This window comes from Spermophilus citellus, assembly GCF_964194105.1.
Source record: "Spermophilus citellus genome assembly, chromosome: 5".
NCBI lineage: Eukaryota > Metazoa > Chordata > Mammalia > Rodentia > Sciuridae > Spermophilus > Spermophilus citellus.
The window spans coordinates 46833168-46859515 of NC_138186.1; the positions used below are offsets into that span (position 1 = coordinate 46833168).

General features: G+C 46.4%; 1 protein-coding gene across 1 annotated transcript in view; it reads right to left on the reverse strand.

Moving 5' to 3' along the window:
• Positions 1-26348, reverse strand: part of LOC308649366 (ephrin type-B receptor 1-like) — a gene marked incomplete at its 3' end in the record, with an annotated part of 59159 nt that overhangs the window by 23738 nt on the left and 9073 nt on the right. Inside the window, exon 4 of the mRNA XM_081294960.1 lies at positions 18596-18718. Within this exon, the coding sequence (XP_081151086.1) occupies positions 18596-18718 (123 nt within the window). The remainder of the gene's footprint in view (positions 1-18595; positions 18719-26348) is intronic.

Genomic DNA, 26348 nt, shown 5'->3' on the forward strand with positions numbered 1-26348 from the left:
GGGTTCCTACCATCTTGCATGATCTCTGGAGTGGGCCAAATTCTTTTCAAAGAAGTCCTCAGAAATAGTGGAGAGGGCTAGGGTGGTGGCTCAACGGTAGAGTGCTCACCTAGCATGTGCGAGGCCCTGGGTTCGATCCTCAGCACCACATAAAAATAAATAAATAAATAAAATAAAGACATTGTGTCCAACTACCACTAAAAAATAAATATTTAAAAAAAAAAATGGTGGAGCTAAAGTCCGGGCTTCATGATTGCTCCTGGCTAAGGTGTGGGCCGACCCTAGCAGTCTGTGCCCAAAACATGTACCTCCAGTAGACAGGAAGTAAGATGATCTACGAGGACAGAATAAGGCAGGTAGTCTCATCCTCTCTGACAGGGAGTGGCAAGATGTGGTTCTGGCCCAGCACGGTGGCACACACCTATAATCCCAGCAGCAGGAGGATTGTGAGTTCAAAGCTAGCCTCAGCAAAAGTGAGGTGCTTAGCAACTCAGTGAGACCCTGTCTCTAAATGAAATATAAAATAGGTCTCGGGGTATGGCTCTGTGGCCGAGTGCCCCTGCGTTCATTCCTTGGTACCCTCCCCCCCCCTGCCCCCAAGAAAAGATGTGGTTCTGCTGGGGTCAGCCCCAGGCACCGGTGGGCTCTGGTTTTGCATTCTAATAGAAAACTCTCAGGCAGTTCATGAAGAGGCCAGCCTTGCCCTTGTGTCTGGGCAAGGGTCCTCTCCCCCTTTCCTCTCCACAGCTTCTTGGCTACAAGGGAATAAAGTGACTTGATAGGTCAGTTTGAAAAGATAGTCATTGCTCACCAAGATAAAAACAAGAAAACAAAGGACCTGTCTCCAACAAAGAGAAGCGCTGGCCACAGGGAGAGGTGAGCGGCTTGTACTCACAAGCAGAATCCATGGCTTTGAACTTCTCTTGTGCCTTTTTTCTTTTTATCAAACACCCAGATGGCGTGTACTCTCTAAGTGAGCAGTATTAGTCGAAGTCTACACGGATCTTTTCGCTGAGAACCTTCCTTCCTGTTTCTTACTCTCTCACTTTCTCACAGGAAAGGGTTTCCTGAAAGCTTTAGAGGGAGGATTAAAATGAAATCTTCACCTCTAAAGTCCTCCCCGCACTTCCCCCTGCAGCTAGAGCATCTGCAGTCAGGAGCAGCCTTTGATCAGCTCTCCTGCTCCTACCCTTCCTGGCTCTGGACTCTCCCTCTAGCTTATTCTCTGACTCAATCTTTCTTTTTTACTTCTGCATCTGTAAATTGTACTGGAAGTGTGTCCCTGGCTACTTTCAGAGTTCTGAATAGGGTGTCTCCCTGAGGAGGGGGTACGATGCTCCGCCTTGATCGTGCTGGTTTAGAAAATCACTGGCCCTGGGGTCTGACTATGGAGTTGAAGGTGCCCAATTTCCCCTCTTCCTGGATCAACATGTTGCTCTAGAGGGAAGGCAACTTTGCTTGGTGAGGGGTGCATAGGCCAGGCCCCAGCAGGTCCTGGAGCCCCTCAAGCCACGTGTTCAGGACAAGGATCCCTACCCTCTGCAGCCACATCTCTAACAATGCACAGGACTCCTGCAGAAGGAGACAGATCTGCAAAGATCCCCACGGTCCCAAGGCTGGTCAGGGCTTCTAGAACCTGAGCACCTGTTATTTAACAAGTCATAGTCACAGTTTCTGTAAGGCAGTGCCCCTGACAGAATGCCCTAGCACCCAGGGAACTAGACAACTGCGAGGTATAAAGTCGGCTCTTTACCTTTTTCTTAAATTTCAAAGCTGTGAAGGATGCTTGGGTGATGTCCCTGACTCCTGGATAAATTCCAGATGAGTGGCCAAGACCTTCCGTGATGTGTTCCTCCTCACTGTTCACCTGTCCTGGGGGTAGAGTGGCTCTCCAAGGACCTGCATTAGTTTACTAGGTCTGCTCTATCCCAGCTCCATGAAACAAGAGAAATTTGTTTTCTCAGAGTTCTGAAGGCCAGAAGCCTGAAATTAAGGTGTCAGCAGGGCCATGCTTCCTCGGAAACCCATAGGGAAAAATCTTTCCTTGCTTCCTCTACTTTCTGGGGTTTGCTGGCAACACTAGACACATCACTCCTGTCTCTGCTTCTGTCACCACATGGCCACCTACCCTGTGTGTGTCACTGGTTAAGTCTCTTTCTTCGTGTAAGGACACCTGTGACTGGATTTTGGGTCTGCCTGAATCCAGTATGAAGTCATCTTAACTGGAGTATTTCAGCAAAGACCCTATTTCCTAATAAGGTCAAATTCACAGGTGAGAGGTGGTGGTAAGAACTGCCAAGCATACTTGTGGGAGGGACAAGTTTGACTGACAACAGGGCCCCTCCAGGGCTAACTGGCTCTTTACTGCTCCCTCCCAACACTGGTACCCAGGGAGCACGTGCTGGTGCTTTCTAGCCACCTAAACCAGACTGTCACCTTCTGTGTTAAACCCTCCACTTCTGTACCCCATAACCTTATCCAGATGTCCATCAATCCATCCATTCATCTGTGACCGAGTACCTTTTATGTATCCATTTCTACCACTTAGTTCACATCCACCCAATCGGGGAACCCACTACCTCCTCTTTCTCATATCAGTTGAGGGCCATCTCTCTGTTCTCTAACCTTATGGCTCCAAACTTTTATTTCTGAAACACTCAATTGAAAAAGCAAGCATCTGCCTTAAGAAATGATAAAAACACACTACTGCCAATCAACATATTAAAAATGAAGTTTAATTTCCTTCTCTAGCAGAGGTCCTTACCTCTTGCAAGAAATCAATGATCCTTGATTGATTGGTTCTTTGACTTATTGCCTGACTCTCATGGGGACCTCAGCTGAGAAGGCGAAATCAGGCTCCCACCCTCTCCTAGGAGCACTTGAAACCATGAGGCCCTCCCAACTAATCCTCTATCTCCTTGTGGGCCTCCCCAACCCAGTTCCTGAACTTGCCTCTGGTGTCTTAGGTTCGGTTCTTCACCCCTCTCCATTAACCCCAGAGGCCAAAGAGGGAAGCAAATCCACTGTGGCCCACTCGGTGCTGCTCACGCAGTCCCCACACCTTAATGCCAGCTCAGTGCCACATCCGTTTCTTCCAATGTCCCCTTTGGCTTTTTCTATAGCTTCTCCGAATCCATGCTTGGGGGTGCGCTCCCCTACACCACCCTGCCCTCCACACTCTGTCTGTGTGCAGCCCTGGGATGGTCCCCATGAAGCACTGGTCCTCTAGGTGGATGCTTTCCTCCCCAGGGTCTCAGTCCGGAGGCTCCTCAGGAGTCCAGGGATGTACTATGTATGCGCTCCACCCTGTACCCAATCAATTATGTAACCAATGCATAAGTAGAAGTTTAATGTCTATCTTTCTGGTTTTGAAGGAAACTCCAGGCACTCACATCCGGTTTTGTTAACTGTGTTCTTTGCATATATTAGGTGCTTAACAAACATGTGTTGGGCTGGGAGAACAGCTAGCAGGCATTTCATGGGTCACACCCAGGTGGCCAGCCCCTCCCCTTTGAGGACATGCATATGATGGCAGGGCTCTGTCCACTTGCCTGCACACACCACGCACCCACCCGCCCAGAGCAGAGAGAAGCCCTGGCAGAGAAACCTGACCCACCCCTTGTTCCATCCCCCCCCCCCCCCACCGGTGCAGGCTGGCTTGAGCTCTGAAATTCCATACTGATCCCACCCAGGCCAATAATACACAGGCCCTACTAAGAATAATGATGCTGAGTCTTTCTCAAAAGGGCACTTCAGTCAGGGCCTGGTATCCCTAACCCAGCATCTGCTGACAAAGGGACCCAGGGAGAGAGATCAGAGGGAGGAGGAGGTAGAAACGCCTGGAGAAGAATTATTTGAGTGGCGGGAGCCTGGGACAGAGTGACATTTGAATTATTCTTCCCTCAGCTTAATTAACGCCAGAGAAGAAATTCCAGGGGACCAGGACTTGGTTTTATTCTGGCTTCAATTAAAGGGTCTCCCTGTCTTTTCCTTGCTTGTCTTCATTCCCCTTCATTTTCCCCACCTGCCCAAGAGACTGAACTGCTTCCTGAGCCCAGTGATTGAATGGAGAGCTAGAAATCATATTTGAAAATGGCTTTATAAGGGAGGCCATGGATCAGAAGGGGAGGAGAAGTAGGATTTAATGTAAAACTCCCAGAAGTGAGCAGAGAAGAAAAGCTGGACCCAGGGACACGAAGCCAGCAAACCTGGCTCTTTCTGAAGAACACAGGCCACAGGCTGAGCTCAGATCTGTAGGGGGAGGGGATTGGCTGGACTTAGTGGTGACTTCTTAAAGAGGTTCAGCAAACAGCAGAGCAAGGGGGCTTTTTCCTGAAAAGCTTGCAGGAAGGATTGTCTTTGAGAAAATTTTCTGTTTTCTTTGCATCTTTTAAGTACATTATAAGAAAAAATAATCTAAAACAGTACTAGTAGCAGTCAAAGTCACTGCTCAGTGGTAAGGAAAGGAGAAAAGCCCAGCTATTTATCAAGCGCCTACTTGGTGTGTGTGTGTGTGTGTGTGTGTGTGTGTGTGTGTGTGTGTATCACTGATGGGGATCCTCATTCCAAGTTTGGGGAAAGTTCTCGGAGGCTTCCTGTCCTCCTCCTCACAGACTCGCCTAAGCATTTTTCCTCCCATGAGGGCTGCACATGTGCATAGCACTGCTGGCCTCTGGTGGAACAGCACAGTCTGGGCAGCCTGGACAGGCAATGCCTATTCCCAGCACAGCCCCTTAGTCCCCCATTGCCTCCAGGGAGTGGTGGTGGCAGGTTGGCTCAGGTCTGGCCTAAAGAAGAGGGAATACCCCTAAAGATAAGACTCTGGCACCTCACCCCTGACTTTATTTGGATCCCTTCTCTGTAAGACTTCCAAGCAAGTTCCCTGGACAGAAAAGAAGTCTCCATCCCAGATAGGCACCCCAAACTACTGTTATTCAGCTTTCCTTGCTGGGACAAAGTACCAGAGATAAACAACTTTAAAGGAGGAAAGATTTCTTTTGGCTTGTGGTTTCAGGGCATAGTCTCTTGGTCCCAGCACTTTGGACCTGCGACAAGGGAGTTGGGGGGCTGGGGATGTGGCTCAAGCGGTAGCGCGCTCGCCTGGCATGCGTGCGGCCCAGGTTCGATTCTCAGCACCACATACCAACAAAGATGTTGTGTCCGCCGAAAACTAAAAAATAAATATTAAAATTCTCTCTCTTTAAAAAAATAAATAAATAAGAATTAACAACTTGATTTATAAAAAAAAAAAAAAAAAAACATCATGTTGGGGAGGATGTGATGGAACAAAGCTCCCACTCCATGGTGGCAGAGGGGGCACACCTCCAAAACCCAAATTCTTCCAAGTAGGCCCCTTCCCTAAATTTCCTTCACCTCCCATAGCACCATCAGCTGGAGACCAAACTTTCAACACACGAGCTTTAGGGGGGCATTTAAGATCTAAACCGTATCAACGACTTTCTTTTTTTTAAAAAGGATTACCTAGAAAAGATGAGGCTAAATGAATGCAGCACAAGGGACCTCCCTTGAGTTCAATGCCAGAGAGTTCAGGTGACAGACAGATGGCAATGAAAATGATGGGGACATTAATTTGTGACCTTTTGATGCTGTGTCATAGATGACTCTCAGGACCAGGGGTGATCTTTCTTGGTTTGCTTGCCCCTGACTCCTTCATACCAATCCCAAGGATCTCCAGAACTGATTTCATGAAAATTTGCATTTTCCTCTAAAAAGTTGATGGTGGGGGGTCAGGAGACAGGATTTCAGACTCTGGGAAAAAGCTAATGCTGGGCAGTGGAGGGGGTAATAAATGAAACAGGATCAGAACAGGCTCTAAGCCTGGAGGCAGATGCTGTTGGGGCTCTTGGATGAGGACAGGACTGGGCCTGTGCTTTCACTGCCTCCTCAGACAGAGGCCATGGCCAGGTAGAGCAGGGAAGTTGGGCAGCAGGCACGTGGGCTGCTGGCTCATGCAGAGATACTGGAGCCCCAGTGAGGCCTGGAGATTCATGCTTTCCTGGGCTTGGGGAGCAAGAAGTTCTAAAATGACTGAAACTACATTTTCTTTTCCCAGAAACAAAACAAAACAGTGTCATATTTACTTTGGTTTTTGAAAAATAAGGTATATGGCATTTCTTATAATACAAGTTGTGAAGTGCAATTTGTGCTCTCTCAAGGAGATGCTATGCAGCGTGCTCTCCTGGCAGGATCCAGGACCAGGGGGGCAGCCTCAGTTGGGAGCCTCTGTGAAATGCAAACTCTTGGGTTTCCCCTGGGACCTGCAAACAGGAACTACTCTGGGGTGGGAATCAGACATCTGCCTCCATCAAAAGTCCTCCAGGGGAGTCTGGTGCCCTGAAAAGTGTGAATCACTGTCCCTAGGACACCATCTTAGTCTTTTTTTCCCTTGCTCTTTCATTTACACAAATCATGTGACCAGTGATCAGAGCAGGACTCTAGAGGTTGTTATCAGTTTTTCACATGAGTTCTTACAAACCTAAATAATTCTTACAAACTCCACTTTATGGGGAAGGCGACGTGGGCCAAGTTTGTCCAGCATAATTAGATCCAAATCCTGCATTCTTTCTACCATACTGAAGAACTGTTTTACCAAAGCAGAGTGAGAAAGAAGGTCCTAAGAGGGATCTCCTGCACCCTTCTCAGCCCACCTTGCTGAACACAGAGCTCAGTTAACTGGGCAACATCCTATCATGGAATGAAGGTGAATTGTTTTGTGAAAGAAAAGCTTTACAAATTTCTGCTTAGAATCAACTGTGTCTAGAACGAGTCCTTCCCTAGTCGTGGAATAAAGATGGCTGCTGCTGAGCATGGGAATCATGGATGACGGTGGCGGGTGGTGGGGGGGGTGAGGGGGCTGTCTGTGCTGCAGAGTTCAAGAGAGAAGTGGGCCATGGTGTCTGCTGCTCCCAGGGATGACCCTTAGGGAAAAGTTGACCCTTGTCTCATGGAAAGGATGAGGTCTTCATGCCTGGTGCCCCAGAGCAGTGCAGAAAATTAGTCTGAAGAGGAGGAACGGGTGAGCTTTCCCCGAGTGGGGACAGGGAGTCAATGTGGGAAATGAGGGGCAGCAACTGCAGGGCGTTGTGTGAGGAAGTTCTGGCCAAGGGACAGGATCAAGGAAGGATCTGCACAGCTGGCAAACAGCCTTGAAGTCAGCTTCTGCCTCCCGCCAAGAGGAGCAGATGCCCCAGCAACAGCTCTGAGGTTCACAGAGGGGGACTAGGCAGAGCAGAGAACATCAGCCTGCATGCACAGGCTTGACGCAGAGCAGCAGCAAGGGGTCAAAGGAGAAGGGGTTGGGGAAGATCAGAGGCACCTGGAGGACTTAATGCAATTCAGGATAAACCAGGGAGGCCTGCAGGGAGCCGGAGGGACAGGTCTGAGACAGCCTGGGGGCTTCTTCCTACCTGTTCAAGGAGAAAGAAAGCTGGACTGGTTGGGTAGAGGTTTCCATTTAGCCAGCCTAAAATCCCTATCAGAGATTTACGGGATCCTGTTGGATCTCTCCTTACTGATGTCACTGGATAACAGGTGGAGATCAGGTTTGGGAATGTATGTGAACCCCCAGTGCAGAGTTCATCAAGGATGTGTCCCCTTTTCTAGTATGTGGGAGCCTTTTTCCTTTTTGGTAAAGTTAGACAGGACCAGTAATAATGAGAATGTGACCTGGGAGGTCAAGTGTAGAGAGCTGGTCTATAATGGGAAGCCCGGGGATGTTTATTTGAACACACAGGACAGTATTCAGAAATCTATCTGCTGAAAGGAAAGTTGTGTAAATCATACAGGTGTTCAGAGCCCAGCCCGTCTCGTTGTTATGTCCCTCTTGGTCGGTGGGGATATTAGGAGCACTTCAGAGCTCTTCCCCAGGTTAGTGGGCTTATTGCAATCATAAGGAAGCACAAAGGAACAAGTTTTATCTGTGCATTATTGGAGGAGCCTGTTGGGAAGAGAAATGCTCCCGGGGCTACAAATAGCAATTTAAAACAGAGAAGGAACACCTGGGGAAAAAGTGGGGCGGAGAATTATCTCAGGGTGAGAGCTGAAGGATAAGGGCCTAGTAGGAAAAACTAGAAAGCCTTAATAACTATTAATGAGTCTTCACTTATAAAGTAAAACCAGATGTATTACAAGATGGTGACGTTAAAAAGATCTGGAAAGAACTGTATGGAACAGGGAAATTAGGTGGAGGAGACGGGTCTTAAGGACTGTCTTACAGAAGTGATGATGATGAAGGGTTATAAGTTAAAGGTTCCACTGTTGGTGCAGAGGAGTATGCTTCCAACGCACAGACTCTCCAGAAAAAGAATAACAAATCCAAGAAGAGAAAAGAAAAGACTACGAAGTTTCTGGAACTGAACAGCACAAGACTTTACCTTTTGTAGGTTTGGTTTATGGGCAGCTGTGGCCACTGTAATCTGCTCAGTGTTAAAACTCCAACAGAAAAAAACCCACCAACTTTTGGGCTAGGAGAACCAAGGGAAGGAGTCCAGAGTACTGGCCACCAGGGCTGCTGGGGAGCAGGGGGCCCAATTCTCTAGCTGACCCCAGAACCATGCCTGTATGAAAACTAATTGAAAATCTGTATGAAAGATCTGAGCTGTCGCCCACTGCAGATATGACAGTTTGCAGACATGACCAAGTTAATTTCCTGCTAAATCAAACATATCAGCACTCTTTGGACACTGGTTTGGACCTTGAGTCACATGCTGCTTTGGTGAATTGCTGGAGGTCAGACTGGGACTCCTAGGTTCACTGCTTGCATGGCACATCCACTGGAGTGCCTGGTGTGTGGCAGGCTTGCCAACGTAAGTTGGCGTGTCACAGGCGTTATTATTTATTTGGCCAGTCTTGGATTATAAACGCTGAGACTTGACCACTGCTTTAACTCAAAGTAGAAATATCAGCTTTTAAATTTGTATGTCCAAGTATCTTCAATGCAGCCGCATCTTCCATCGTCACACAAAAAGGGACTAAGCCAGGGAATGCTGAAAAATAGCACACTCATTGGCTGACCGATGGGTGATAAAGTGTGGACTTCCAAAGATGCCCACATTCTGTTGTTAAGTGAAGAAGAAATGTAAGTATAGAAAGTGATACGCACCCTGAGCCCATTTGAGATTGTGTGTGTGTGTGTATGCAAAGAAACACAGGAAAATCCATAGCAAATTTATTTGAAACTTCAAATTATTTTTTAATAATGATTATAGTAGAAGGATGGGGATGAGAGGGAAGGTAGAAATTAGGAAACTTGATATAGTTACTTTTGTAGGGTTCAGATTGTTATAATAAGCATGACTTTGGTAGTTAAAATGCACAAAATTTAAAGAAAATTGCTGAACAACAGGTGGCTATCACATGAATATATGTATATGTCTCTATATGGGTCTGTGTGTATATGTAGTAAACCTACATGGAACCTATCCCTGTGAAAATTTGACCTAATGTATTTTCAATAATTATGAACTGAATGAATAGAAATTGCATGTTTAATAACTTTACTATTGAATAATATTGGTTAGTATTTCTTTCTTGTTGTCCGAATAATGATTTTTCTTTAGGAAGAATGTATAGGTGAGAGCTGAGGGGAAGAGTATGTTAATTCTTCTTGGAAGAGATAGTACACCAATAGGTATTTATTGACCACCTACTATGTGCTAGGTATTTTGCATGTCTTGTCCCATTCAATCCTCACAATACTCCTGCTACTAGGGTATAATTATTCACATTTCTCTAATAAAAAAGTTAATAAAGAGACACAAAGAAATCAAGCCCCAAGCCACAGAGCTGTGACTCAGAGCCAAGGCTGTGGTTCATGCTGGTCTCTTTTCCTATATTTCTGTCTCTAGACAAGAAGTTTCAGTTCAGGGACCATTATGTCCCAACGGAACAAGTCCACACAGTTCATATATAGCAACTCAGTTCCCAGGTAGAAGTAAACAGAGAAAGTGAGACTGTTTCAAAGACAGATGTGATTCACCTAAAGTCCTGCCTAGAAGTTAGGTAGGATCAGAGTATTAAGGAAACTGAATATTCATCAATTTATAAACATCTGTACCTAGAGTGGGGAAGAATGCTTTGGATGAATCTGATGTCCCCCCACAACATACACAGAAACACCCTAGTTGAGAAATTCTGTTCTGATCAGTGATTCTCAAAGTCATCTAGCCCCTGCAAGCACTGGGGGTGTTTGACAGAATACAGAGGGCTGGGTCTCACCTCAAGATTTTAAGTAATTGGTCTGGGTGCAGCCTGGGCATTGACATATTTAAAAGCTACTCGCAAGATCAGCCACATAATTTGCAGTGCTGGGTGCAAAGTAAAAATGCAGGGCTCCTTGTTCAGAAATTATGAAGAACTGAAAGACTGACAGAAAAACATTAAACAAAGTGTGGGCCTTTCTGAACCCAGGGCCAGGGCTGGCTGCCCAGGTGAACCTGAGGTGCAGCCAAAGCTGAGACCCATGGTCTAAGCCAACCAAGCATATTTCAAATGAATTATTGAACTGCCCAAAGCCCCCAGGTTCTGGGAATTTATCTCTATGCCTTTGAATACTTTTAAAGGCAGAACTTACATAGACTGCCTTGCAGTGTACAGGGACCGACACATAGTATGGACTTTATCAATATGAATTGAGAGAAAGAAGAAAAGAAGGAAGAAAAATAGACAAGGAGGGTGTGGCTTTGAAAAGTTGGGTCTTCATAGAATGTGGTAGATCAAATTACTTTTCTGACAAGTGTGATTTCATTGACCTTTATGGTAATCTGGTCACAAGTGCCATCCTTCTTATAGGTTAGCTTTCAAGCGAATCTTCTACAGGGGACTCATCATAAAAATTATAAAACAAAACCATGCTAAGTGGGCAGGCTAAGTGGGCTTTGTCATTGGTGACTCTTGATGGTCATAGGGTCACCTTAGAACCAGCTGTTTTGCAATGGCTTAAAGAATAGTAATTCTGTAAAATTAGTTCCTTTCCTGCCTGGCAAAAGAAATGACTTTTTATTCTCCAAGCCAGCAGATTGCCAACACACCAGCTGCATAGAAGTCACTCAATACCTGTGTCTTTCTCGGAAGCTGTGTTTGCCTGTGCCAATTAAGTGGCCCCTGAGCACAGTTGGGAGGGAATCTCCCATGGTGCACAGAGGAGCAGGCTCCACGTGGACTGCAAACCACACCTGGGGCAATGACTTTGCCTGGGTCCTTCACTTCTCCAGGAGACTCAGCTCTCTCATCACTTTAGAGTAAAAAGAAGCAAGAAACCATCTTGTCTTTTTTAGCTGGGTGTAGAGAAGCCTATGGGAAAGTGTTGTCTAAATGACAAAACTGTTCAAGACACTTGTGCTGGTGAATAAGAAAAGACGAAACACATAGGGAAGGGCAGTCAGGAGCACTGGGAAGTCCCTTTGCCAGGTACTTGGGCACAGAGGATGTCCCCAGGTAAACCCAGGATGCTAATTTCTGGAGTTTCTGGCCCTTTGGTACTTCCAAAGTCTCATAGGGAGGTGGGAATCAATGGGTATATTTGTGTTATTAATAAGAAAAAAATTGGGGGTCACTTAGGATCTAAGAAATTGCTGTCACCTGTAATATTTGCCTTTAGCTTCATAATTCTAGCTTCAAGAAACTTTCATTGCTTTTGTTTGTTTGTTTGTTTGGGGTTTTTTTTTTGCAATTGGTGAACTTTATTGCTGGGCTTTTCAATTGCTTCAGCACCATTTATTGCTTTTTGATAACTGTAATTGGTGCCAGAACTTGACCCCCTATGGTGCCTTGATTTGGCATGATCTGGACTCTTAAAAATTTTCCTTTCATATGAACTCCCTATCATGGCTCTAATTTTTCATTTTTTAAAAAAATAAAAATGATTAATACCTAAAAATAATTTCAATAAATCAAGCATTAACTTTACATTTAAAATAGATGCTTATAGGAAATGATTCTGCCAGGAAGTCGGGGTGGTTGATTCTCTTCAGGGAGATTCTCACCCACAGAGAATGTAGCCAGCCTAATTTTGGTCTGGATGGACTTTGAATTGGCATGCATCTTTGCACCTGACCCTGGGTTCTCTCCCATAGCTGAACATGGAGTTGGTTAGGGAATAGCTCTGACGTCAAGCCAGTCAGGGACACTCAGCAGTGGTTCTCAAAGTGTGGTCCACGCTCAGCAGCTAGGAAGCTAGCAGCTAGGAACTTGTTAGAAAATGCAGTTCTGCCAGGTGTGGGTGGTGTACACGTGTAATCCCAGCAGCTCTGGAGGTTGAGGCAGGAGGATCCCAAGTTCAAGGAAAGCCTCAGCAATTTAGCAAGGCCCTAAGCAACTTAGTGAGACTCTGTCTCAAAATAAAAAAAATAAAAAGGACTGGGAATGTGGCTCAGTGGTTGAGTACCCCTGGTTTAATCCCTGGTACTGGAAAAAAAGAAAGAAAGAAAGAAAAAGAAAATGCTGTCCTGAGCCCCAGTAGACCTGCTGGATTGGAAGCTTGGTAGGTGGAGCCCTTGGGTCTGGGCTTGAACCTGCTTCCTCTTGAGTCTAACATCTGGCTCAAGTTTGAAACCAGTGCCCTCGGGACTTCCAGCTTCTATGATTGTCCTCCCACACAGCCGCTGAGATTATTCTCTACGAGTTTCAGCTCCTTGCCAATACCTCTTTCCAACCTTCCTTAACAAAATGAGGAAGAGAGAGAAAGTGGTTCAGCTATGTTCAATGCCTCAACTATTATATATAAAATCAGAAGGAAAGAATTTTCAATTTTTGAAAATGAAACATCCAACCTGCCAGCAGGTATTTTGAACAGTAGCTTTTGGCTCTGCGCAGCATGAATCTACACACAATTGCGCGCCCTCTCTCTCTCTCTCTCTCTCTCTCTCTCTCTCTCTCTAGCATTTTGAAGTCACAAACTGCCTTGGGGGGGAAAAAAAGGAAACCAGAGTTTCGAGTTACTAATTCAGGCTCATACCAGATATGGAACTTTTAAAGAATACATTTAAACAAGGATTTTTTTTTTTAGAGGAGAGAGAGAGAGAATTTTTTTTTAATATTTATTTTTTAGTTCTCGGCGGACACAACATCTTTGTTGGTATGTGGTGCTGAGGATCGAACCCGGGCCGCACGCATGCCAGGCGAGCGCACTACCGCTTGAGCCACATCCCCAGCCCTAAACAAGGTTTTTAAGAATGATGTTTAGCAAGTTTGAATCCACTAGCCGGTGCAAGAAGATTAGGGCTAAGCCTTTGATAGTACGACCTTGACACACATTCCATCAGCTCCTGACCTGCCTGGAGGACAGACATCACTAATTGATCACCACCGCCTTCATCCTTCCAGCCAAGTTCCCCAGATGCCCACTAACCAGGCTATTGGAGTAGGTCGACCTGGGAGGACACCTGGTTGTTAGCCATGATGGCTGTCCATCATGGTGAAGGAAAAATAAACTTTTTTTTCTTCCTCTTAGCTCTTTACAGCACTACCATATGAGGATGATGAATTCTAAGGCAGTATCATAATTCCCAGCAAGGAGGCTTGGGTATTCCAAACTGCTCAACAGAGTTTAGCATCAAAAGCAATGACTGTGTATTTAGCTGCTCTTTTCCATGGCAACCAAAGTGGCAGTGAGTGTAGGGGTTACTTTCATCAGATCCAGAGCAGCTACATCCAGGTTTAAATTTTAGCTGTATCATTAACTTAAGCGGCAGAACGCCCTTCAGAGCAAGCTATCCTCTGAATGTTGATCAACTCACCAGTTTAAAAAAAAATACACATACACACAAACATAAACTCAGACACGTGGAGATACCATGAGGGTTAAATGAAACGATGCCAATGAAGTACGCAGGGTCGTACAAGGCACACAGAGAGGGCCCAGCACAGGCTGGCTGATTTCAGCAGTTTAATTATCATTTCTGGAGATATTGATATGATTTCTTATTCCAGAACAACCAGGCTGTCTGTCTTCACTCTGAATGACCCTAGGAGAGGCAGGCTGGCAGGTGACTTTTGTACCACATATTCCCTAAGGAAACCCATTCTCTTCAAGGAAAGACCCGCTGGGCCTTTGCTGACCTCCAATGGTGACTCTGTACCCACCTCTGGACATAGCACACATTCCTTCATCCCAACTGTCCTTACCCAGCCCTTTCATTGCAAGCCCCCTTGTCCCTCGTGATCAGTCAAGGTGGAAGTTCTAAACTGGTAGCTGCTTGAGTCAGAAGAGGAGAATGTATTCGTTAATTGATAAATTCTCGTGACACCTCTATGTATGTTTCATGCACTTGACAATCATGATCAGGCTGCTGCATACAGTGATATGGGTCACACACTGCACAACACGGGAGTGTCATACCGTAGGGACCAATCTCACACACAGCAGCCCTAGTTTATTCTCTGGGTAGATCTGCTGATCCTACTGCTCAAAATTAATCAGTGCATTGAAGCTGGCCTTTCAGGTGATTCCTTAGTCAGACTCATGGGAACAATGAGCTAATATTTTCTGAAGACATGAGGGTGGACTCTTAGCCTCTCTAATGATAATGCAATCGACACTATTATCCACAGGGAGAAAGGAAGAGCTGACATTCCTTTCCTCACTGGGCCACTTTTGGAGCACCAAACAACTCATGACCACAGTCCATCTCTCTAGCCTCTCCGCATTCTCTCAAACTACCTAGCTATCCAGATTTTTGTTTCTGCTATAGTTTCCTCTTAAGGAATTATTTTCAATACCATATACAGCAAGTATTTAATTGAGCAACTAAACTACACAGTAGGCTAGGTCCTAGACTAAGACAAATACCTATGTTCTCTCGCTTCTTTGGAACCTTGAACCTCATAAGGAAAGGTGGACATTAAACAAATAATTGCATAAGGATCAGTGAATAAGTATTCAGTTTTCTTGGTGGGTGCCACGTCTGGCTCACAATTCCTATTTTTTATTCCTTTTTTCAACATCCTCCATAACTTTAGGAGACACTTGGGCAATTGATGAGCTTCTTCAGTCTCATAGATTCTAGATTTTTCTTCATTAGCCTCACTCACATGCAAAATGATCACTCTCCACACCCTGGGTGCCAGGAAGCCTTCCTCTGCCTTCAAAGTTCTTCATGTCACCTGCCCTTGTTGATTCTAGTCACCAACCCCACTAGTCTCTCTAATCGCCTTGTTGGGTGCCCCCCAGTTTGACCTCAGTGCATCCCCATCCTTGATCCCAACAGCCACCCCCAAACGCTCTTCTTCACACCCAAGCTAAGCCCCAAGACAGATCCCTGGGCATGGGAGAATTTGTTCACCCTTCCTATCACCTTCTCCTACCCTGACCCAGCCCAGAGTGTATCCTATTGGGCTCCCCATATACCCCATCCTATTTCCCACCCTGCTCTGAAATCTGTTTTCTGCAGGATAAAATGCACACCACAGCTTCTGGGCCTCTAGGCCAACCTGATTCTTTGGAAAACTCCTCCCCAGCAAGCTTCTCTCTTCCTTTCTCAGCCCATCCTCAGGAGCCACTCAAGTCCCCCTGCCCTGAGTCCTCCCTTCCATCAAGTCTCTTTTCCCCTCTCCAGGGCTATGTGTTCTCTGGGCTCCTCACCTCAGTCTCAGCCTCTCCCCTCAACTCGTGATGAGTGTGTGACCATCTGTGTGCTGGATGTGCATGGCAGGGACTGTTAGGCATCAGTGTACTTTTCCAGCACCCATCAAGGTTCACAGGCACAGATGCAACGTCTAATGAATGAGGAGCTTCTCAAAGTCCAAACGCAATTCCTCCTACAGCAAACACTGCTCTCTTCTCTGATTCCATATGCAGGAGGCACAAGCCTCTGCAACCTCTCTAAAGTAACTGCACAGTCAAGAGGGCAGAGACCTGCTGTTAAGTGCTCAGCCACCAGCCCTCCAGAATCTGTCGCACCTGCCAATTCCCATGGTGTAAATACTTCTGCCCTGGCTGATGTAGAGCCCCAGCACGCCCCTGGACAGGGGCCTGGCCAGAGATACACACAACAGCCGGCATAGGTGTGCCTTCCTCCTTGAACCATTTCATTTTCCTTTTCTGTCACTAACCTATTTTTTTTTCCTAATGCATCTCACAAAAACTTATTTTCTTCTCCTAATTTTCAACCTTTGTGGAGCTTTCCTGATCCCCCTGCTCCTCCCAGAACAAGCAGCTGAACTCTGCCCTGTGTGCAGAAGCCTGTGCTGTGGATTCCTGCCTGTTTACCACTGAGGCCACCAGACCTTGGAGGGGCAGAGCTCTTTGTTCATTTGTGGGACCTCACATGAGGGAGTAAGAAATATCCAGTAAAAGTTTGTTGAGAGAAGATGAGCAGAAAGAAGGGAGGAAGGAAGGAGAGGGAAGGGAAGAAAGAATAAATGACATCTGATTCTTCCTTTTTTTTTTTTTTGGTTCTGTTTTGTTTTGTTTTTTCATAATACCACCAAGTTTTTACCCCCGTTCCAAATCTTCCAGGTGGCTGATCGCCCATTACATTGTATAAATCTTATCTTGGGAAAAAAAAAAATATTCTCTTACTTGACCTTGGCACCAGCTCTATCAGTGGAGCTGGTCTCAGCGAGGCAGGGTGTGGGGGAGGGGAAAGCCATGGCAGAGGATATGGATTCCAGCCAAGGGTGTCTGGCGTAAAAATCGCATCAGGTTATGCACTGTGGGTTCCCATCGGTGGGGGATTCACTCTGGGAAGGTTCTGGATCACAGGGAGTTGGGGCTGTGGTGGAGGGTGGTCAGCAGCAACTGAGCACAGATATTCACGCCATGCTGCTAGGTGTCACATAAATTGCTCAACGCATCGCTCCACAATGCCAAGCGAGCCATGGAGAGGACGGACCGCCTTTGAGCACTACGCACTAACACCACAGTGCTGGTAGGTGCTACAGGCACAAATGGACGGTGCAGGATGGAGCAGGACCATCAATTGTCCCTTCAGGGGCATCCAGCCTTTAGCGAGCTCACCCCAAATTGAAGCTCCCTGCAGGGCCATAAAGTGAGAGGGCTCTTCACTCCTCCCTGACAAAGGCAGGAAGGGGCTGGCGGGGAGGATGAAATGCGGTCCTGAACACATCACTCCTAAGCACATGACATAAATAACAACATTAAAATCACTGGCACCATTACCACCAGCCATAACAACAATTAATAACGCGGGCAAACAGAGCGCAGGGCTGAAAACCCGCCTCCCCAAACACTCTTTCAAGTTTACTAGAGAAATCTGAGCCCCTCAGAGGAATCCAATTTATCTGCTATGCAGCCTTCCAAGGCATGATCCTTAAATATGTCAATGTCTAAGGAGGAAGAGAGAATCATCTGCGCAGAAGTGAAGGTCGTGGTTCAGCAGCAGAGTTGATGACAGTCCTCGGGAAAGGCATATAGACTCCTGTGGTTCAGATTCTGGTCAGTGGCTGGAACTCCTGAGTGGGTGATGTGTCCTGACAGAGTCCCAGCACCTACCACAGTGAGGCTGAAGAAAGCACAGAGTCCCAGACCAAGCTCCTCAAGAGGGAGGTGGGAGCATGAAAATGGTGGCCTAATGGGGCAGCCTTTGAAATGTGACTTCCAATTTCACAGATGGCTTTTTGACCCCTCAGTGCATTAAGAGAGGCAGTGAGTCGAAGAATGGTAATAGTCCCCCTAAAGATAATTTATATGAAGTGTCTGTCGACGTCTTTGCCTAAACATATTTGACTGGGTTGAAATATTGTTGGGAGATGCCACTCTTTGGTTTTTCCAAAGAGTGATATGAATATAAAACCCTGTGGACCCAAGAGCACATTTGTGAAGAGAGCCTGAAGGATGGCTAATGACCAGGAGGAGAAAGAAAAGACAAAGAATGCTGTAGAAGAAAATAAAAGCAAGGGACGGGGACAGGAATCAAATATATATATTTTTTAAGAAGATTTCTAAGAGATTGCAAAGAGATTATTTGTAATCATGTTTTGAGATGTTTTATATCATTTATACTAATAAGGTGTCATAAGTCCGTTCAACAACGGATCCATTAAAGAAAGATGAGTATTCTAGATCAGTCTTTAGGTCTGATTTCCTGAGAGCAGCTCAGCACTGTTAGTTCTATGCTGGGCTGGGTTCCTTTTCCAATGCATGGTCTGGCTCCAAATGCAGGAGCCCAGGAAAAGGAGGGAACTCCAAATAGGCAAGAATATCCTGGCCCTAAGCCACTGAGGAATCATCGTGGGTGAGTGGGATACTAGATTGGGCTTCTAAGACTTTTTATTTCTTTCCAAGTCATCTTGACTGAGTATCCTACATCTCTCTCTCATCTGCGTTTGGTGGTCCGTTCTGGAGCTATTTCTGAATTTTTTCAAAATGAAAGCTTCTCTGCACCACCAGGCAAGTTCAGCCACTCTGATCAAGGCCTCTGAAAGATTCTCAGTGATGTTCTCTCTCTGTCCTAGATATACACATTGTCGAATGGTCCCGATTCATCTTCTGAGGAGAAAAGTAGAAGCGCTCTTCCCAACGGGATGACTTTTGAAGCTGAAAGAAAACACCTACCGTGGTGGGAAGAAGATGTTGGGACACCAAGAGGGCAAAGACGAGGGGAGGGGAGAGCCATACCTGCTCCGATGACCTCTTCGATTTTCACAAAAGATACATCAATCTCCTTGGCAAACTCCCGGACAGCTTCGTTGGGGTCCTCGTAGGTGAAGGGGTCAATGTAGATCTTCATCCCTGGGGAGCCTTATTGGAGGAGATAAGTAGCTTAACATCCCAAAGAGGACAGGGTTGTCACTAAGACACTGCTCATGTCCCCAGCGCCAGGGGCGTTCCTGAGAAGGCCTCTTCTCTCTAGGCCAGGCTGCAGCCTGCCACTGTCCCCACCTCGTGTCTAGCCGGACCTCCCCGTCTCCCTTCCCTCTGGGCCGCTCTAGCCTGGATCTCTGTCCTTTACTTCTCCTCCAGGTTTTCTTCCCTTTCTGAGCTCTCGATGAAATGTGGAACAGATGACTTATAAATGACAGATCGGGACCAATTCCCACACTGGGTGCTCACAGAAGGCAAAGAAGCTGATTGATGCCAACCAAATGCATTAGCGGAAAAGTGGTGGTAAAATGGTAGGGTAGATATCAATATTTATCAACTTGACAACTTCCCTGAGTGGAGGCCACAGTTAAGGTTATAACTGACGGCTGTGGTCCAGGGCCAGAAGAGGGATGAGGATGGATTTTTAAAAACAGAAAGAAATTGCTGTTAGAAAACCCTCAAGATGGAAGGGCCGAGACAGTACACCCAGAAGAGAAAATGGGAAGAGAGAAGCTTAGAAAATACGAATAGAGGAAAAGAGCAAAGTCTACATAGAAAAAAATGGGGTGGAATGAAAGAAAAATGGTAATTGAAACCCCCTGCCTTCAGACACACTGAAGTATGAAAAACGAATAAAATGGTAGATGAGAAATACATAAAGGAATATAGACCTTGTCACTGATGTATACAGTGGCAAGATAGATAGGCATGCTTGGGGACAAAATAGAGAATCGTCATTGCAGAGAAAACATTCAAAGAGTAGAGGAGAGGGGACAAAAAAAAAAAAAAAAAAAGTAAATGGAACCCAAGAAACAAATGGATTCGTTCCCAATGTCATTTTTCAACATGTTTTATGTATCATTAAGCGAAGTATAGAAATTGTGGTGGTGGTGGGTGGTGGGAGGGTGGGGACTCTGGAAGCCAATATGACATGGCAGAGTGTCGCATCCTGGGGAAGAGATTTCCTGCCAGCTGCTGCTGTGTCATGAGGGAGTCGGGTCAGCAGGGGCAGGCGAGTCTGAAGAAGCCACACTGCTCCATCCCCATGGTGGGGACCCCAGGAGGACCACAAGGTTCCGTGAGCTCATGTCAGTGCCTCACCCATCCTGGCTCAAACTTTTCAGTGTATTCTCTAGTGCCTCCTAGACCTCCACCTACACTCTAGTTCTGACATTTTCCTTCTGAAAAGCCTCTGATAGCTCTCCAAACTCATGTTGAGTTAGCCGGTGCAGTGGTGCACACCAGTAATCCCAGCCACTTGGGAGGCTGAGGTAGGAGGATCGAAAGTTCAAGGCCATCTCAGCAACTTAGTGAGACCCTGTTTCAAAATAAAAATAAAAAAGGCTGGGAACGTAGTCAGTGGTAGAGTGCCCAGCACTGAAAATAAAGAAGTAAATAATGTTCCCTTTTCACCTAATCACTCAAGGATTTGAAGTCCAAATACAACAGAGGAAAAAAAAATTGAGGGGAGGTTTTTAAAAACCAAATAGAAGGGCTGTGGTGTAGCTCAATGGTAGGATGCTTGCCGAGTATGTGCTTGCCGAGTATGGGTTCAATCCCTAGTAACACACCCCCCCCCCACACACACACACACGAGTTAAAGCCAAATACAGCCAGGTGCCCTGTCCAGGAGAAGGGCTGCTCTGGAAAGCCGGTCTATTGATAGTCGTTAAGTAAAATCACTCCTGGCATGCAGGATGGCTTGCTTCAGAGTGGTAAACACCATTCTAGAATGTTCCTGGGAGGCCTGGGGAATGACACTGGAATGCACCAACTAAAATTTGGACAAAGGAAATAAAGAGATCTTCACCTACATCTAGAATGTTCTACTTCCTGGGCGGGGTGGGGGGGGACCTGGTGAGAGGGGCCTGTGACTATGTGTGCATGCAGGAGGGAGAGCTTCTGCTCTGGTATCAGTAGATAAACGGCAAACATAGGTGGAGGTGTCGTAGAGGCAGGAGGATCGCAAGTCTGAGGCCAGCCTCAGCAACTTAGCAACTTAGACCCTCAGCAATTTAGGGTCATGCTGTCTCAAAATAAAAGTATCTGGGAATGTAGCTCAGGGGTTAGAGTGCCCCTTGGTTTAATTCCCAGTACCAAACAAACAAATAAACAAAATCCCCCCAAAACAAAAAGAACGAATGGAACCAGATTGAAAGTGTATAAAGATCCCTGATCAGCATCTCCAGGCTGCCTCAGGTTGACTTTGGGTCCCCCAGAAACAATCCTTGAGATAAGGTTGTGAAAGTCATTTGCTTATCTGAGAAGTGATTCCAGGAAGTCCGTGAGGGGAGAAAGGAATGAAGCAAGGTAAGAGGCAGAACTGAGGCTGGTCCCTAAGCCACTGCTCACTGTGGTCCCTGAAACAGGCTTCACCTCCCTGGGGAAGTTCTGAAGCCAGTATAGGTGTGCAGAAGCTTCAGAGTTGGCCCGGCCTGAGGGCCAAAGCAGTTGAGGGATTTCCACACTGATTCCCATAAATCACTGGTCAGGGGCCACCTGGCCTGCTGTGCAAGGGGGCGGGAGGCTCCAAGGCCAGAGGAAGCAGCCAGGCAAAGAAACCAGATGGCTACAGGTGGAAGTCAGCCAGTGGGCACTGGAGGGGTGAGGGTGGTTGACCATGCAATAGCAGACACACTCAAAAGGCAACAGGGACAGCAGGTCAGCGTCAACAAGCTGTCACTTCTCCCTGGTTCTGTGCCACATGAGAAGAGGGAAAGAGCCAGGTGCTCGGGCCCTAGGTGAATCAGGTCTCCAAAAGAATTTTGCTAGCCCTGCACGCCACACTAGTCTATATCCATATCTTAGAATGGTTTTTCTCCTCTGCCCGTGAGGGAAGGGATACCTCCCTCCCAGGGTGGCTGTGAAAGCAAAGACCCTATTGCAAGCGGCAGGCCCAGCACCGTGCCTGACGTATGGTGATGACTCCTTGACGAATAGACTCATTACCGTTATCAGTAAATTGTTCTAGGAAGCCATTGGGGAGGTGGGAAGAGGGAGCGAGGTGTGGGGTGGGCAGTGGGGGGGGGATGTAAGCCGCTTAGGGTTATATTAGTTACTTTAAAAATTACTACCTTGTTATTTTAGATCAAGGGCTTTTAAAGATATATGCTAAGCTGTCCTACAGGAGCTCTTCCACAGAAACTAATTAAATAATCTAGAATGTGCTGTAATGGATGGTTTGCAAGTAAAGACATATATGAGGATGAATGGGAAGGGATTCTGTGTTAATGAGCTTTACGGATATTGGCCCTAGCCAGAGTGGGGAAGGAGCTATTCCCAGAAGGGAGAGGACTCATCTCTTGATGGCGCCTCTATGCTGGAGGCCAGGATTGTGGGACTGAGTGCCACCCAATGGAAGATAGTTCACTCTGTGATGATGGGTGTAGTTTGCTTACAAAGAGAGTCTGCTACCTTGCTGGCTTGCAGAATCAAGGGTGTGTGTGTGCGCGTGTGTGTGCGTGTGTGCATGTGTGCGGGTGTGTGCATGTGTGTGTGTGTGCATATGTGGAAAGTCATGGCTGCTGTTCTAGGACCTGTAGCTTTGGTCATCACTGAGGCCTTTCATCGAAAGCTAAGGAAGCTTCTGGAAGCCCCAGGAGTGGTGATGCAATGCAATGTCATCAAAAACAAACATCCTAACTGCCACCTCTATGAGGTAGTTGGAATCAATCCTTATTTTCCTTAAAATCGAAGACAGGATCACACAGAGGAAGGGAAACTGGAAAAGTGAAGTTGAGGTCTAGCACTTGGCTCCTCTCAGGATTTTTCTCCTAAGGCTCTGGCCCAGCTCTCTGGCTGGGGGCAGGGTCTGTGCGCTTTACATCAGGAGACGGATTTGGGTGAGCACGTGCATGTCATGGTATGGTTCCCCCAGCACCCACCTCATCACAGAGTAACACGCCTCCCCAGACCTCTCTCCCATAGTACAGCTAGCCTTTCTCAAGTCCCAGAAGATGATGAGGGGGAAAAAAATGCCTTTAGCTAGGCGGAACAGGTCATTTGTCTTTTGGTTCATTTTGTGTTTCTGCATAAATCCCGCATCAGCCTGTTCCTGCTCCCACTTGCCAGTGAGCAGTTTTTAATTATCAGGAAAATGGTATTTAGTGTAATGAATCACCAGACAGTGAACAAGGAATCCGAGTCAGCTGTGGAGCCGAGCTCAGCCAAACACGGGGAGACGGGACTCAGAAGATGTTCTCAGAGTGCGAATGTTGGGGAAATATTACCAGTGGCAATAACGATGATATCAGAGGTTCTCTATCTCTACAGTGCAAGTCATTTTATAAAATCTGGACAATAGTTCACATTATTTTATTATTAATATGAATATCGTTGACATTTGTAATAGTTTACAGTTTTTTTTTTATCATCGTTCACATATTTTTCACTCAGGAGTGGTATGTGTAGATTTAAATGTTTGATTGTTAGTGTCTCTTGAGACAGGAAAAAAAATAAACTTACTTTGCAATCTCTTAGTTTACTAATTTCTATTAAAAGATCTAATTGCAGACATACTCATTCTTTGACCTCAGAACCAACTTACTGTGGCTGGGGTCGAAGCTTATATTGCCTAACGCCTTAAAGGTCCATCTTTATCCTAGGAGAACTGAGAGATCTTAAACGTGAACCAAGGCTTTACATATTTTAGGCTTGGGGAGAATGACGCGTAGCCACTGTCTGCACCTTCTTGCAGGGTAGGAAGCCGAAGAAACTTCTGGCCACTGTCAGAGGCCCTGCATCCGTAGATCAGAATGCTCTCAAAAAGAAATGGCTGGACAAACACTGGGGAGACTAAAAGTCATATATGGGCAATTTGAAAAATCAGTAAGGCCCTTTACAAGTGCCAGGGCCTCAGAGAAAAGCAGAGGAAACTGGGAAAGGACCAGTTCTAAACAGAAGGTGATATTTGGAAATTAAACGCTCAAGGGAGGAAGCTGCTCCCATACAGGCATCTTGTGCATTCAGAAAGTACAAAATCAGTACCGTGGACATCTTGTGGGTCAGTGGACACTACGTTGACCAGGAGGCTTCAGGGGTGCCAGAAAGAGTCAGATGGCCACCAGCTGATAGAGGATTCCTAGAATCCCACAGGATGGTTTCAGAGAAAGCGTGCCTTAGGTTGGTTTCAGTCATTAATATCTTTGTGTCCCAGGGGGTTTTGACAGTCATGGGGAAGTGGGGAAAGTGTTCTCCTTGTTCCTCATTCTAGATCCAAGGCTGACTTTGCTACCTTTGTGACTCACCTAAATGGGCCCAGATGCCTAAGCATAAGAAACGAGCTGTTTAGGGATCTACACATGAAAGACAGTCCCAGGGAGGGATTTCCTCCCATCCTCTGCCTCAGTACATTGAGCATCCCTCTTTTTTCCTCATACTGACCAGGCACCCAACCAGCATGGTGCCTGCAACTGTGGAAGCTACAGGAAAACAAGGCACTTGACCTCTGAAGGCCACAGTCAGGCACAGCTCAGTGCCACATAACCTTGAATCAGGAGCCTGCTCCTGGGAATGGATAGCAAGCACCACGGAGACTAGAGATGGCAGAAGGCTATGGTTGCAGTCTTTGGTTTCAGAATTCTACACGCACCAGGTCTTGGACTGAGCTTGGAAGGACGTGGTACGGGATCCTGCAAAATAGAAGCTTGGAGTGTCATGAGGCACAGCTCAGAGTGAGGCCTGCCGCTTGCATGGATGAGGAAAGTGAGACTGGCCTTCGGAGGCAGAGGGCGGGGGCCAAGGAGGGGAAACAGCTGATGGACTAGTGTTCAAGGGCCTGATTACCAAACAAAGGCATTAGGATTGACACCACTGGACACACAGAGCTGAGGGCTGTTCCTTCAGCGGGAGAGGAGTAGGGCATGGGGGAGCTCTTTTTGCTGACAGGCTGCAACATTTGCATGTATTATTGTGGGGAAGGGGCTGTAGACTGAGAAAATGACCATGAGGTTGTTATGGTAATTAATTAAGGTGTAAGATGACAGAGTGTTCCACCACAGTGCTGCGATGAGAACCACAGAGAACCACAAGAGAAAATTCCAAGGAAGAGTTGATAGCACTGGCTGAGTAATTGGAGGTGAGGAATTAGGGACAAGACGAATCCTAATCAATTCCCCAACTTGTAGAATCAGGTGTTGCTAGTAACTAGGTAATGGGCGTTGGGAAAGGAACTCTACTGTCAGGGGAGTTTGGTGCATGCAGTTTTAGACTTGGAATGTGCAAAAAAAATGTGCAGCTGCCTAGAAGTTGGTCAGAAAACTCAGACCGGAAATAGCTGGGAGAGCAGCACTGGAGTTGTGGGTTTGGTGTCATGGAGAAGGGCTGACGATGGGGCCCTTGAGTGGAGTAAATCTAGTAGTAGAGACTGATGAGCACTGGAAACAGTTTGCCCCTCTGACCTCTGAAGGCCACAGTCAGGACAACAGGTGGCTGTCATTTTCTATGAAAGAGCAGAAATCATTCATGGGCTTTGGCTGAGCTTTGGCTTGAGGAAGAATCAAGGGAGCCTCAGGTGGGCAACACGGCTGGATGGAGCTGCCGTGGATCTGAGGGAGATCTTCCCGCCATGTTCTGCTTGGGGACTTTACCACATTTTTGTAAAATTTGTCCCTAAAACCACCATCATTGCTAAATACCTGTCTCCTAAAGAAAAAAGTGGGCCACAGATGCTCCCTATTGAGGAAAGTTAAAAAAAAAAAAAAGTTTAACATCTCCCTATTTCATGGGCATCAGTGACCAGGACAGGCAGGCTCTCTGGTTCTGGACCATTGAGGGCCTATAGGGAACCCAAGGACAACACTAATAATCTCAGGACTAAAAGAGTTAACACAGCTGCTAGAGGCTCTGGCTTGGAGCCAGCAGCAGACACATGGGTGAATCTAGGTTGTTAAATTTATTTGACATTTAATAAATACCCACTGTAAACTCAGGCACCTTTTGCATCAGGGAGCTCTTCCGCATGTCCCCACAGGTCCTCATTTACTTATGATCAGTTATAAATGCTCCTGCCAGGAGAGGAAGCCAAAATGGCCACGGTCAGTCTCCTTCCTTCAGGCGCATACCTGTCCTGCATATTGTGATTTTCTGTGGGTGGGTTGCTACGCTCTCTGCAGTCCTGAAATGCACCCACCATGCCAAATCAAGAAGCTGGGTGTGCAATTTTGGTAGTAGGAATGTTTCTGGATGTAATTCCATTCAATCTCCCACCTCAAGCAGAAATCCTCTTTACAAAATCCTTTACCCAAAGTCTCTGACCAAATAAGAACAGAGAACTCATTCCCCACAAAGCAGACAGTCTCTCTTGCACACTGCTCCAGTGAAGGGACAGCATTCTGACACTGAATCAAACTCAGCCTACTTTATTCTTTCACCTGATGGCTCCATTTAACCTTTCACCTGATGGCTCCATTTAACCTTTCACCTGATGGCTCCGTTTAACCTCAAGAGGCATAACATCTCCTTCCTTTACCATGATGGCCATATGTAGGATGATGACCTCCAGATCCTGCCTGGGTATCTTCAGCGGCAAACACTGGCATGTCTGAGTCTTTTCAGTAACAGATGAGAA